The sequence below is a fragment of the Neocloeon triangulifer genome, unplaced genomic scaffold (genome assembly GCF_031216515.1).
Source record: "Neocloeon triangulifer isolate White Clay Creek 2 clone unplaced genomic scaffold, ASM3121651v1 ptg000017l, whole genome shotgun sequence".
In the NCBI taxonomy this organism is placed as follows: domain Eukaryota; kingdom Metazoa; phylum Arthropoda; class Insecta; order Ephemeroptera; family Baetidae; genus Neocloeon; species Neocloeon triangulifer.
The window spans coordinates 6,419,228-6,433,989 of record NW_026775559.1 but is presented as its reverse complement, the minus strand read 5'-3'; the positions used below and the strand labels follow the sequence as shown (position 1 = coordinate 6,433,989).

The following is a 14,762-nucleotide window of genomic DNA, read 5'->3' as shown; positions in this document are numbered from 1 at the left end:
TTAGCACTGATCCAGGATATCCACCCTGGCCACCAACCCCTCCAGCACCTGCAGACCTCGGGGCAAATCTTCCTTCTCTGAATGCCAATTGAATTAAGCCAGTTGTTTTATTATTTAAAGCAGAGATATTTTTTAAAGGTTCTAGGAAATTAAGGGCCTCTTCCGTTTGCAGAATTCCTTGCATGGCAGGTGCTCCCTCTTGTCCTGCTCCTCCGTCTCCGCCTGAGCTGCGCACCAGCAGTTTTTCCGCTCCAATCAGTTGGGTGCAAAAAATTAAAAGATTGCCCGCGTTTCCACCAGCACCACCTGCCAGTCCATCTCCTTGCAAGGGCACGTCCACCCTCGACCACCCTATCACTCCCTTCAAATCCAATGTCACATTATCTCCTACAATTTGCACTTTCGGAGCGATTATAATTAAATCTTCTCCGTTTTCTAAAGTCAAATTTTGATCTATGAATATTATTTGTGAGGCCATCAGGACGATAGGTTTATTTCGGCCTTCGTACTTCTTGGCCGCTTCGCTTAGTAAGACATAGGGTGCGGCGGCCACGACGCCGTTCTCCACACTCCAATCTTCGAATTTTAGTTTTTTGCTGAAAACGTCGTCCAGGTCATGCTTCATCCAGTGCAAAAGAGGAAGCCCAAGCAGCTGAGGTCGCGGCTGTAAATCGAGGGCCGCGAGGGACATAACCAGACTGTCAAACGTCGTGAAGTCCTGCAGCAGCTCGGCTAAGTGCCCGCGGTTTTTCAGGTATTTGTACTCCCGCAGAGTGGTTTGAGTGTCACCGAGGAATTCGTAGAATCGGTGTAATTTATCAAATTCCTTAATTACTCGTTCCAAGGCCGAATCGATCTCATCTCGTGGGATTTTTATCTCCGCCGCGTCGTGCATCCAGTCGAGTTGTTTTGCAAGTGAATCCAATCGTTCGCTACTCGCGTTGAAATCTCTCAGTGACGCAACCAAGTCTGAATAATTTAGAGATTGCAGCGCGCTCATTCTTGCAGTTAACGCGGCCGATGCATTGTGCCTATTTGTCGCCGTCTCGACTGATTTCAGGCCGTTGACTTTTGCCTCGGACATAAATTTCGCAAAAGCCTGCGCAAACTCGATTGAAATGCGCGATATCAATTTTCTCAAAAAGCACGACATTCTTTCGCTGGGTTTTAATTTTAACTCGTTATTCCACTCTACGTTAGCAAGAATTTTCCTAATCGACAGGGAAGTTTGTTGCAGGGTGGTTAAAGGGCTTCCGGGACGAAAAGGGCGCGGAAACTGCACCACTTGGGCGTCGATTTTGGGTCCGAAAACGCCATCAATGTTATTATCACCTTTTGTTGCAACGACGGCGGCCACTTCTCCAAATCGCCTTACAGCCTTTTTCACCCTATTTCCACCCTCTTTGTCTCCACCCTCAACCAAACCAAAGTGATTTTCCACCACTAGAACTTTCACTCTTTTTAAGAGAGATAAAACCTTAATGGTTGCAAACTCTGCTGCGGAAAATTCTTCCTCGAGTTCAGTGGGCGATGGGCAATCGACCAAAACCACCCCTGTTTCTGCGTCTCGCATGAAATTCGGCAGAATTGTCGGCCGGTTTATTTTCCGGCCGCCGTCTGAGAGTAAATTTCCAGCCGTTGATCTTTCCGTCGTTAGAGAAGGGTCGGCGGCGAGTAACATGGCCAAAGACGTCTTTCCCGTTCCTGGTCCACCCACCAGTAGGACGGCTTCAGACACATTTCGGAAATTAGCCGCGAGATGACCTTCAACCTCTTGCACAAGTGGCCAAAAGCGCTCTGGAGAACTTTGAGCCCCGAATATGGATCTGATGAGCACCAAAAGTACGAGATACATGTTTTGCGTGTGCTTCACCCACGGGCTGCCCCTACACTGGCGGGCCCGACAAAAACTAATAATGATTTAGGTGGAGCAGACGGCCTTGGACAGTTGAGTGACCCGGCGAAGATGCCGGAGGACTTTCGCTATGAGAGCGGCACGCGTCACTGGTCCAGCTCTGCGCTGCATTTGGTACAAAGAAGCACCCGCGCTTTCACTGTTTCCACCTGAATGGCCGCCCCTATAAAAGTGTCAACCACAGGCCAGTGGACCACAGTCAAACTGCAAACATGAGGAAGCCGATGGTGAGTTGCTCGTGCCACCAAAAGTATCCTCAGGGTGTCTAATAATGACTTTTCTCAGGTGGTGATGGCGCTTGTAGCGCTGGTGGTGGCCGTCGCCGAGGCTGGTTACTATGGAAGCTATAGCGGTGAGGATACTACTTTTTTTGTATAATTCTACGTTATACAATTTATATTTTAATTCAAAATGTATTAATTTCATAATATGGTTATATTTTCAGGTGGAGGCGGAGGCCACGGGGGATATGGCGGAGGTGGGGACGGTGGACATGGAGGTGGCGGAGGAGGACATGGAGGCGGAGGAGGTATAGCTTGAACTCTTAAAGTGGAATTGACAGTATCAAGAAAAATAGTTTTGAAAAAAGTTTATTAATTTTTGCTAAAAAAAAATTTTTTAGTGAGCATCAATTCTCATTAGACCTATAAAATTTGAAAAAGAAATGCGGATCATTAATTAACATTGTAGAGTTGCCATGAATTCTTAAATAAAAAAAATCAAAACATAATTGTTAAGAAAAAGTAATTTTAAATAAGTGACAATGTGTGTTGATTTTTAACTAGGTGGTCATGGAGGCGGTGGTGGTGGCCACGGAGGTGATGGAGGAGGTCACGGAGGCGGTGGAGGAAGTCATGGTGGCGGCGGCGGCGGAGGCCACGGTGGGGGCGGACATGGAGGAGGTAAGGGATTTTAACTTAAAATTTATGTAAGCAAAAAAAATATAAATCTATATATTTCTTTCGAGTGTGCAGAATATGGGCTTTTTCCTCATTGATTTTTTTATATAACTACAAATGGCTTTCCACCAATTTTGGTACACCTTATTTAACAAACAAGAAAAAATACCTAAAATCAGCTAAACTGAATAAAATCACATTTCAACAAAATATTGATATCTTAAAAAAAAACAACAAGTTGAAGAGTTAAAACGCACTGCTCGCTGACTAACGCAAAATATTATTTATAGGCAAGAGTATTGGAGGAGGCGGAGGTGGTCACGGTAAAATTTTATATATAACTTGTTTTCAGCTTAATAATTATTTTAAATAAAACAGGAGGTGGTGGGGGCGGCCATGGAGGAGGTGGAGGAGGTAAGCATATAACAAGTGTTCTTTTAAGTACACACATTGGAATAGTTTTATTGAGAAATATTTTAAATTTTTAAACATAAAATTGTTAAACAATTTTATCTATAGGCGGCCATGGAGGATACAGTGGGGGAGGTCATGGAGGTGGCGGTGGTGGGCACGGAGGGGGTAGGTTATTTTTTAATTTAAAATCCGATTCACACAAGTGAATAATTTTTGAAGCTGAAAAAATCAAAATAAAATTAGTCTTGAACCGTTTCATCATTTTTCCCCCCAATAATGTTCCAGGCAAGAGTGGTGGAGGCGGCGGAGGTGGTCACGGTAAAAAATTACATGTTACGATGCGAATAATTAATTCTAATTTAAATCAATATAAAGGAGGTGGTGGACATGGCAGTAGCGGCCACGGAGGAGGTGGAGGTAGGTTTTAATTTATAAATGGGGTGAATATACATAATAAGAAGTAAGAAATTTTCAAAAAGGCATTTCTTTGTAGCTGATCTTATATAAATAAGGAATATTTGAATAATCCATGAGCAATATTAGTTTTTACAAAAAATATCAGTTTTTAATTAAACTAATTATGCCAACTCTTGTTCAAGGCAAGAGCGGTGGAGGTGGCGGCGGAGGCGGACATGGCGGCGGTGGCCACGGAGGAGGTGGAGGTAGGTTTAAATAAATAGGGGTGAATATATAAGAAGTAAGAAATTTTCAAAAAGCAACTAATTAAATAAAAATTAATTTCAAAATATTGAAATAGTAAAACAAAATCTGTAAAAAAAAAAAACATCTTAAAGGTGGATACGGCGGAGGAGGCCACGGTGGATATAGCGGGGGAGGTCACGGAGGCGGCGGGGGTGGATACGGAGGAGGTTTGTTTTCAACTAAATCTTTTATCACCAGATTTTTGCCAAAAAAATAATTTTCTTTTTGAAGAGGTCTATCTTTGCTCATGTTTACCTGGTTTTTAATACAAATTATATTTAATTGCTAAAGATTTCTCTAATGTTTTGTATAAAATATATTTTTGCTAAATATTTTCAGGCAAGAGTGGTGGAGGTGGCGGTGGAGGCGGCCACGGTAATGAGATAAATTTATTGCCAAACTTTTTAACCAACAATGTTTTATCAAAAGGAGGTGGTGGAGGCAATGGAGGAGGCGGCAAAGGAGGATCTTGCAAATGCACCTGCTACCATGGAGGCGGCGGCAAACATTAATCAGACTGAGGGCACCTGAACGTCCGTTGTTAAATCATTGTTATACATCTTCAATAAACGCAAAGCGCGCACTTATGTTACCACTGGAAATCGTCTTGTGCGTTTTGCTTTTTATTTATTTCTAATTGCAACTCAATTCAAGCAGCAGCCACGGCCGCGCAATTACTTGTGTTTAACAGAAATAATGACAGTCATTTAATTGTGCAGAGTAAAAAGAAGCTCGTCGAGCCGGCTGAAAATAAATAAAAAGAAGCGGCGCGAGCATTGAACCGCGCTGCGACGACGCTGGACCAGTCCATTAACAATGCAGTTTTGACATTCGCTTTTTATTCGCCTGCAATCTCGTTGCGCCGCGATGACAATTGAATTTAATGCTCGAGCACACACTACCCGTGGTGCATTGTGATTGACGAAAGTCGCGACGCGCGCTGCCTTAAATGGTGGCTGCTGCTGTTTGCTCATTTTTTTTTATCTCTGCATTTGCTTTTCTTTTAAATGCAAAACGTACCTCACGTAAAGTGCACTGCAAATGCAACTCGTTTGATTGGTTAAAGGAAAAAAATTACTTTTGTATTTGTTTCATATTTTTAATATTTCCAAGAGTGCAGTTTATGCAAATCGAATAATAATGGACCCTTCAGCAGCTTGCATCTTAAAAGTAGTTTCATGACTTATCAGTTTGCCGTCAACTGAAATCAATTTGTCGCTGCGACTATACATGGATTATTATTCGTTGGGGGCATCTGAGTGAAACAACAATGTTTATTCTCACCACACTCCTCGCGATTCTTGTGCAGCCTGTCTTTCTCGAAAATGAAAACAACCTGCCATACGATTCCCAGTCGCACAACCCTTTCCCACGAAAAATGTCTGTGTGCGAGGCTTTTGCGCGCTGCTCCTGTATTATTAGGTCCGCTTTTTGTCACTGCAGACTCGTCAGACCTGCTCTCTATTCCGAGTTAGGCCAGCGACCCTGCTGTTCGTAAAACAGCAAAAACTGCCCTCAAGAAAAAAAGAATATCACAGATGTTGTAAACGTTGTAAACCATGCATGGTCATATTGAGCAGACAAGAGCAAGAATTTTGATGAATGCCTTATTCATAGTTTTTCAAGGTATTACAAAATTTTTTGGTTTATAAGAAGTAATAATAAATTTTTTTGCTTCATTTGAAAGTGAATACAAATTTATTGAATTTTTAGATAAAATAATTTTTGAAAAATTGTTTGCCAAAATATAACCAAACCAAAAGCAAGTCAATTTAAGATTTAATTTAACCTGATTGATCAAATGTTTTGCAAGTTGATTTATTTATATTTTTACTATAAAATTATATTATTTTACTTACCACATTTGACAAAGTCCTTCTATTTAAAATAAAATTTTATCACTTGATTATATAAAATATAAGAGAATTAAAAATATGTTTTTATACAATAATAAATTTTACATTTTAATCAATTTTTCAAATATTTACAATTTATGTAAAGTTTGTTTTGCATTGGTTATTAATATTTTTTTTCTCAAAAAGAACTATTCACCGCACCTCGATAACTCACTTAATTGCTGCACTTGCAATTAATCGTTCAAATTCATGTAATTTTATTTATTTCTGGATTAAACATGAACAATATAAGGTGAGCCTGCGCGCTTCAAGAATCGTGGATGCGTTGGCAAATGAGACGAGATAATCGCCATCCGCGATGCGCGATTTAAATAATTCATAGCGGGGCTGGGAGCGTCGCCCAACCTAGGAAGGCCAGTTAACCGATGCTCAGGTGCGTGAGTCACTGTCAAAGGTGGGCGGTCAGGGTATTGGCATTGGCCTTTGCTTTGGTGCTCTCGTCAGTCCGCGTTGGCACAAAATGCAGAGAACAACGGTGCTCCTTCTGCTGCTCATTCTGGCCACAATCCAGGTCTGATTTTTAAATTTTTATTTTCTTAGAATTTATTCAGATTGAAAGAAAACAGTTAGTTTTTTTTTTAAATTCAATTGAATTTAAGATAAAAAGTACAAAAAAAATCTTTAAAGAAATAAAAATTTTAGATTTCAAAATGGTCATAGGAATTTGTGAGGTTCAATTATGTTTCATTTAGGACGTGGAAACACGTGGAAAGAATATAAGAGAAGACTGAGTAGCATAGCAAAGATTATAGTTTGTTTTTAACTCCTAATTAAAGAGAAAATCATTTTGTTTATTAGAGTATCTATCACTATAATAGCATTGTGTGCCCAAAATTTTAACCGCACTTATGGTCAATCCAATATAAAGATATTAATTATCATTAAATTAAATAGCATATAATATTTCAGTTCGGTGTATTATTTTAAAGACGCAATTTAAAATTTGAACAGAAACTATACTATTAAGAACTGCGCGTGTCCAATTACTATTCTTGACAGGTCTACTTTATTAGCAAAAAACCGCTATCTCCATTTGAAGGCAAGACTGCTTACTGTATGTCTCTCTGTGTTCTTTTGAGCGTCGTATTTAATTTCGTGCAATGCGCTTTTCCAGGCTAAAGAGGAGCAAAATAATAAAAAAGAAGTCGACTGCGAAACTGCCAAAGAATCTGTGGAGCGCAGTTTCCAGATTTTGAGCATCAGCACACGTCAATTGGGACAAAAATGTAGAGAGGAAAAAAGAGAGTGCGATAAAAAAATGAGAGAATTTGCAAAGTTAGAGGAGGAAAAGAAAAAATGCGACGAATCTTTAAAAGGATTGGATGACGAAGTCGCAAACTACGCCTCGGTTGGTCTATTAAATTTTTGTGGTCGTTGTTGTTTTTACATAAAATTATTTTGCAATAGAGTTTTGACGAGCTCGGTGGCGAGCTGCAAAAATGCAAACAGGAGTTGGAGAACGTCGGTGTTGGCACCGCGAGTCCGGATCTAGAAGATACCAAGACGGAGCTGGAAAGAACGAAAGGCGAAAAAGAAACGCTGGAAGCGGAGCTGGCGACTGAGAAGCAAGAAAAAAGCGAGTTGCAGGAGAAGTTGGATGACACGATAAGGGAAAAGACTACCTTGCAAGTGGAAGTAAACGCATTGAGAGAAAATGAGACTTTCTGGGAAAATATTGTCGCCAAGCAAAAAGAAAGCAAGGAAAGTTTACAAGTCCGGTTGGACGCGGAAATCACGCTGAAAGAAGAAATTACTAAAGAGTTGAGCGAATTGAAAGAGGAAAAAATACAGTTGCAAAAACTGGCTGCTGAAAATTTGGTCAATTACACAGACATGCAAACACAAATGGAACAGCTGAGAAAGAGCATTGATCGTCTTGAAAATGAAAATAAAAATGTTGTAAGTAAAATGTCACTGTTATAAGGAATGACGTACGAGCTTCTAATCATATTTTCAATTTAAAGCTGACGAAGTTGGCGATTTGCAATGAATTGAGATCAGAGCCGGTTGTTGATGATGACACAAATGAAATCGATAACAAAAACATGACTGAAAAATGTGGACGTATTGGTAAATTTGGTTAAAATTTAAAAATAATTAAATAAAATGTTTCATAAAATAGGTAGGGGCCTTGAACTGACAAGGACTAATTCCGGAATTTATTATTTCAACCACATAACTGCCGTAAGCTACAATTTGTGAAAAAATCTCGCATTTTCAAAAGTTACTTTCAGTTGCCGTGGTTGTCTGCCAATGACTATTGCCGCGCACGTGGCTTGGAATTAGCTTCTGCAGAATCAGAAGATGAAATTTTGGAAGTTGGTCGAGTCAGATCACTCGGATACCGTAATATGAAAACGCTTTTTTAATATTTAAATATTTATAGCGGTTTTTTCTTTTTAGATGTTGCTTTTTGGACAGCAGCTTCCGACAGAGGACACGCTGCTGGACAATTCCACTGGCCGAGCGGGAGAAAAGTTGCTTCGGCCCTTTGGTTCCCGGGACAACCAGATCAGGTCTCGCACGGTAGAGAAGATTGCGCTTACGTTTACGGGTCAAAGCTGAAAGATTCGCCCTGCTCGGCATCGTTTTACTTTGCGTGTCAAGTACCTCAAGAGTGCATTCCGCTTTTAAGTTAATCGGTTTGGTTGAAGCATTCTCAAAATTGAATCAAGTGGCCATTTTATAAATTTAAATATTACCTCCTCTATTTTACTATTTTACGATATTTATTTAATTTATTCTAATATCAAAATCACTAATATGTACGCATCTAATGAGTATAGCAATAATAAAATAGATTCTTTATACAATTTTTTTTAAAGCAATCACAATACCTGTTTAAATTTGCAGGAAGATAAAAATTTCAATTAACATGAATCTATCTTGATTGAAATTATTTTATTACCTAAATTCCTAATGAAATGTTCATAAAATATGCATATAAAGCTTATTTACCTTATTCGTATGATACTTTTTGAGAGCGTCAATTTTCGAGTTTTAAGGCAACCCGTTAACTGCAATTAAAGTGGAGAGAATAATACAAACAAGACCGTTGCAACAATGAAACGGCTGGCCGGATAGTCAGTCTTCCACCTCAGGTTTGGTATTTTTTTGAATCGGCAATATCATCTGTGGTGTTGGTAGTGGCGGAAAATCAGCTCGACGGCCCATGAAAGAGCGGCGGCCACAAGAAGGGCCGACTGCACGTGGACGCAGAGACTAAAGCTGCCAGTTTCATCTCTCAGCCAGCCTGAATGTGTCAAATTTCATGAAATTTCCAATTTAAACGCTAACAAAAAACTCACCAAGAAGAGGTCCTATCGTGAGAATTACGACTCCTTTCGCAACCATGTTAATGCCAAGGGCCGCAGGCAGAGTTTCGTCGCAGCAGTGCTCGGCTATCACCAAGTTTAAATTCAGAATGGCCGCCCCACGCACGAGGCCGGCGGCCACGGAGACGGCCAAAAACTCATTCAGGGTGCTTTGCATCGCCAGAACTGTAAATAAGAATTAATTCAAAATTACAAAGATTAAAAGAGGTGGGAGTTTATGCAACTTGTATTGCTTCCGTCTACTGCAGGTTGCATACATCGTGAATCATCTCATTAAATTGTGCTCATTGAATATGAGTCGGTGTTTTTATTCATAAACAATACTTAAATACTTTTTAAATTAATATCCACTCAAAAATTTAATGAAACTACATTGTATTAAATTTTATTTTGAGATCAAACAAGGGAGTTAAAACATTTTAGTAACGTTTAAATACAACTTACGTGATCTAGTGAAGGCCAAAGCAACCATTGCGGTCATCAGGGTGTTTTTGGCACCCATGTGTTTGAGACGAATGAAGGGCACCAACAATCTCGCCACGATGTCAGCGGCAGCCGTCACACTCATGCAGAGAGCGGCCTCAGATCTCGTAAGGCCGTGGTCCATCAGCAGGAAAGGCAAAACCATTGAGAAGTTTATGTTGGCCACGTTGAACGCGGCCAAACCTGCCACGATGTTCACAAAGGATGAATCGCGGAAAAGTCGGAGGTGCCAAGCAGCAGCAAATCGACCCAAACAAGTTGACGCTTTATAAAAAAAAGATCACATTTTTATTAATTTTCCCCTAATACACTTCACAATTTTTACAATTATTCACAGGTTTTGAAATTAAATTTCAGTGAAGAAATGTTTTAGTAACGTTAAAGTCAACTAAATTACAAACGTTTTTAGTTCTGTTCACGGTTGATTTTTTAATATTAATTTTGAAGTAAATAATTTTGTCTTAAAAAAAAATACCTTCTAGCTCCTCTAGCTCTAATTTCCGGTCTTTTGTTTCATTGTCTTCAAGGACTTCAGCAGCAATCACTTCAACTCCAAGTTCGCTGCCCATTTCTGCGTTGGAAAGTCTTCGTAGCGACCTGAGTTCAGGTTCCTTCAAGGGTTTGGAAGGCCCCGTTAATGGTCTGTAAAGGGCCGCTCCAAGGACGGCGTGCAAACTGAGGGCGGCGATCAAGAGCATTGCCCCCGAAAAGCCAAACCAGTCGAGGAAGGCGCGAACCACTTGGGGCATCAGCATTTGGCCCATGCCGGTGCCCACAAGGGCCAGACCCACGGCTTGACCTCTGCGGGTCGTGAAATAGGTCGAGAGGGCGACGAAGGAAGCAGGGCCTGTGAGACCTAGACCCAAACCTAACAAAAATTTGCAATATTTTAACAGAATAAAATATAAATCATTTAAATATTTTTAGATATTTTTTATATTTTTCTTTAAACTTTAAAAATTTTCATTTATATTTTTGAATTACTTGTATTATTTTTTATTTTTTATTATTTGAGCAATTTATATTAAATATTTTTAAATTTTATTCAACTTTTTTAAGAGAATGCAAAATATTCAATACATTTAAAAAAAAATTAAATAAAAATTTATAATATAAGGACAAGAAATCTTAATTTATTCATAATAAAATTATTATAGCAAACAGTCATCATCCAGTAACTTGTTGGTCCTGTTTTCTTCTTAATTCATGTAAAATTTGAATATTGATGCATTTTTTTCTGATAATGAGTAATAAAATAAAATATATTTTTAATAAACCACAATAATATTTTTGCAATTTAAGAATTTTTTGTTTAAATAATTTATCAAAATTTTTTTATTGTAGTTAAACAAAAATCCATATTTTTAATTAAATTACCACTAAGGAGGCTGTAGGTGAGCAACAAGTGGGTAACGTTGGTGGCCATGCTGGCTAAAAGAAGACCCACTGAGAAAAGGATGGCGCCTGCAAGAGCCACTTGTCGAAAGGAAAAGTACTTCATGATTGGTCCTGTGATCAGTCCTGACAAATTGGTCGTAGCGCTCATGAAATTCATAACTAGGGCGGCCCCGGTTGTTGCTTGGCCCATGGCGTGCAGGGCCTCGCCGAAGAGGAGGCCAAAGGTAGAGACCAGCGATTGTGTTGTCATCTAAAAGGGCAATGTTTTCAAAGGATTATTTTCTCGCTCAATATACATTTTATTTTTCTCAATTTATGTATGCTACAAAAAATATTTTTAATATTTAGGTTGAAAAATACTTACAACATTTTCCTTGAAATTCTATTTCAAAGTATCAAGTCACCACCACTTACTTTTTACAATAAAATACATTTTAGCAGTATTTTAAATAATTTTCTTCATTTAAATTTTAACTGGAGTTCATTGAACCACGAGAAATTTTCACATGGAAAAGTAAAGTGACGAAAATGGAATTTTGATATTTGTTTCTATTTTCAATCTTGACTCAATATAAACAAATCACATAACAAATTTATACTCAGTGTAATAAACTCATTTTATAATATAAATTTAACAAATTATGATATATTTTATTATAATTTTCTGTATCGATTTGTATCTATGATAGGTTTCATAATTCACGGTGTTGCGGATATACTCGGATATTTAGCCGCAACCGCGTTCAATTAGCATCCACTCGAGAAATAATCTGACCGATATAATGTGCACTGGTCTAACACACCCTGTTATGAAACTGACCTTATCTCTCATTACTCTCGACTTGAATAACAATAATATGTGATTTCACTGGGTGTTGATGAAAATTCATCGTGTACGAGCTGTCTATATAACTAGGCGGACCAAAACAATTCCGGCGCGCGTGTGACGCACGAGGTTTCAAATTTTGACTCAATTAATGTGTAAAGCGATTATTATTTGCTCGATTCGTGCCCATTCACCAAGAGCGTGCTCTTTTGATCATTGACTCGGAAGGAATGACACGGCGTGAATCAGTCCGAAGGTTTGATTTCGCTGCCTGCGGGGCTGTTTTAAATAATAGGAGTGACGCAAATCATTTTTATTACACGTCGCTATATGACAAACACTAAACACATTCTAAAACGGTATAAATCACCCAAAGGGGGGATGCCCCTTGAACAACATAATAAGAATCTAGTGTGCTTTTTCTATAAGAACTCGTCATACGATTTAGAAAGAGAATAAAAATAAAAATATTTTATAATTATGGTATTTTACGGTATTTTATAATAAATATTAAATATATAATAAAATATTAAATATCAATATATCTTATCTCTTTAAAATAATTTTATATTTAAATATAGTTATAGTAATTATACACTATACACGAAAATTATATAAACTTCTTGTAAGAATTTTCGTTTTGTAAACGAGGGCTGACGTAGATTTGTTTTTATAATTCAATGAAGTTATACAGCGGCTGAAAATAATTTTATAACAGAGGATGAATATTTTATTTTATGAAAATTTAGCTTCTGATACTATGTTTTTTTTTTTAAATAATAAAAACTGTTTTTACAAGCTATCAAATAAATGATTTAAAAAATAAAAATATGGTTATAATTTTTAAACCCAAATTTTATTTTATTAATTTAATAATAATGTTAAAAAAAATTGCTCTTTGATTTATTGCTTAGTATTTGATTGATATATTGATAAAACGCCAAAGGCGTGCAAGGATAATTAATGCTTAATTTTTATTTACAATTTTTCGCAATTTTTTTTATTATATAATACAAGTATACAAAATCCGAGCTTCATTTAAAAGTGTCAGGAAAAGTAAAAAACAGTTTATAATTTTTCAGTCAAATTGAACCTCAAAGAATTAAATTACCATGAAACTTTGAAGGCAAAATATTAATCTTTAGCAAGCAAGCGTTTATATTACAGAAGACTTATTCTCAGCCACTAAGTATCTGCGTTTCCAGTTAATATTTTTTAGTTACTTTAAAAAAAATATAAAAATGCTCTCAGCTGGAAGGGACCATAAGAAATCAAGATATTTTCTATTGCATAAGAGGCGAAGGATCGCGAATTTCCAAATGAAGCGTAAAAGTTTGTCGAGACGAGACGAGCCAATTGTTAGAGGAGCAGGTCTGTCCGAGTGCCAAATAATTTCATCGGCGCGCCAAACACAAACAAGTCAATTAAAGCTAATCAATTGATAAGGTGACTTTGAGATAAGGAGTTTAGTGCCAAATGAACTTACGTTTGCCAGGGCCACCCCCAGAACCACGACCCACCCCCAGCCGCCATCGGGGGCGAGCGGCTTGCACTGGGCCGGCACCGCTGGAGGCCGCTGCTTCTGCGTCATTGCGACTGGCGCTGACGCACCTCCACCGGGCGCTGCGCCAGCCGGGTGATGACAGCGCCGACGGTGGCGCCTCTTTAAGCCCCCACCGCCCCAACATCCACGTCTTCTTTGATATCTTCGCAATAGACGATTTTATGATTTATTATTTACATAGAACTTTAATATAGTATAGCACATAACAACAATTTGGCATTCATACATGTTTGGTTCATGCGGAAAGAAAAAAAATGTATTGATTGTAATAGCGTGCCACATATTTTGATTAGCGCAAAAAGATATTGTTTGTCTGAAAGCAATTAATTACATTAAATAAATAATTTCATCAATGAAATTGTAATTAATTTTCAATTTTACCATCTTACCATAATTTTTTTTTTTATAATTTTATTAAAAATTCAACTGAATGATATTATTATGATCACTACAAAGAAAAGTCAGAGAATTTTTAAATAGTATTCAATGGGAATAAATAGTTTAAATGGTATAATCAGTAAAAATCAATGCATATTTATTATGAATAAAAATTATCAATTATCACATAATTAATTATAAATAAATATTATAATAATTTTTAACACTAGCTAACTACTGCTTATTTTTGGTGGCTTGCATTTATATTTTACTTGGAAGCTTTTGTTTTCAGATAGAAACTTTTCTTTTCAATTAGAACATAATTATTTTTATCCTGACAAGGCCTTCGTACAAGTTGGCTCTAGCGAGCTGCGATAATGAATTTCACTGCTCTTGGTTACATCTGTCTAGTGAATTATTGCATCATTTTTGTTGCAAGCGTAGTGCATCTGTTGTTATAAAGGTTTGAATGCAACGCTCCGCGCACTGCAGTGCCGTTAGAATGCAGTGCATATGAGAATAATGACACACTTCTTTTTGATTAGTGAAACTCTGATTGATAGTGACTTTGAATTTGAACTAATAGAGTTGGAAGGATGCATGGTGATTAAGAGTCAAATTGCTCAATGCTCTTGAATGTGTTGGATCATTTTATAGCATGACTTATCACTTCATCAGTTCCATGAAAAGGTCTGGAGCGCTTTATTTTTAGAATATATAAAGGTATTCAGATATTTCTCAAGTTAAAGAAATAATTGTGTGCGATATTCATTTATTTTTTTCTGGATGATGAAAGAAACTTAACATGACTTTTCCTTATTTAGAGTAAAATATTATGTAAAATAAATTATTGAACTGCACAGACAAATTCCCCTCACCACTTCAAAAGAAAAATTCAAAAAAATTTCGCAATGGTAAAATTGCCACGTGCT

At 37.6% G+C, this 14,762-nt stretch overlaps 2 protein-coding genes across 2 annotated transcripts; one reads left to right on the top strand and one right to left on the bottom strand.

Annotated features, from left to right (window-relative positions):
* Window positions 1-6,229: 6,229 nt before the first annotated feature.
* LOC132203504 (myosin-9-like) lies at window positions 6,230-8,698 on the top strand. Its single transcript, XM_059631318.1, has 7 exons — window positions 6,230-6,357; window positions 6,961-7,194; window positions 7,254-7,745; window positions 7,811-7,916; window positions 7,969-8,030; window positions 8,081-8,192; window positions 8,250-8,698. The coding sequence occupies exons 1-7, from the start codon at window positions 6,307-6,309 to the stop codon at window positions 8,483-8,485; spliced, it is 1,293 nt and encodes a 430-aa protein (XP_059487301.1). The 5' UTR covers window positions 6,230-6,306; the 3' UTR covers window positions 8,486-8,698.
* Window positions 8,001-13,689, bottom strand: LOC132203503 (monocarboxylate transporter 13-like). The gene is made up of 6 exons (XM_059631317.1): window positions 13,375-13,689; window positions 11,042-11,312; window positions 10,140-10,532; window positions 9,626-9,928; window positions 9,155-9,346; window positions 8,001-9,099 (listed from the first exon to the last, which is right to left on the bottom strand). The coding sequence occupies exons 1-6, from the start codon at window positions 13,477-13,479 to the stop codon at window positions 8,975-8,977; spliced, it is 1,389 nt and encodes a 462-aa protein (XP_059487300.1). The 5' UTR covers window positions 13,480-13,689; the 3' UTR covers window positions 8,001-8,974.
* Between the last annotated feature and the right edge of the window lie 1,073 nt (window positions 13,690-14,762).

Bases quoted from the DNA above. Each gene is read 5' to 3' on its own strand.
- LOC132203504 (XM_059631318.1), top strand. From the start codon at position 6,307: ATGCAGAGAACAACGGTGCTCCTTCTGCTGCTCATTCTGGCCACAATC. The intron at 7,917-7,968 runs GTAAATTTGGTT...TTCATAAAATAG, and splicing joins TGAAAAATGTGGACGTATTG to GTAGGGGCCTTGAACTGACA. The intron at 8,193-8,249 runs GTAATATGAAAA...TTTTCTTTTTAG, and splicing joins AGTCAGATCACTCGGATACC to ATGTTGCTTTTTGGACAGCA.
- LOC132203503 (XM_059631317.1), bottom strand. From the start codon at position 13,479: ATGACGCAGAAGCAGCGGCCTCCAGCGGTGCCGGCCCAGTGCAAGCCG. The intron at 9,929-10,139 runs GTATTTTTTTTT...TTTTTTATAAAG, and splicing joins AGAGCTAGAGGAGCTAGAAG to CGTCAACTTGTTTGGGTCGA. The intron at 9,100-9,154 runs GTGAGTTTTTTG...TGACACATTCAG, and splicing joins CACGATAGGACCTCTTCTTG to GCTGGCTGAGAGATGAAACT.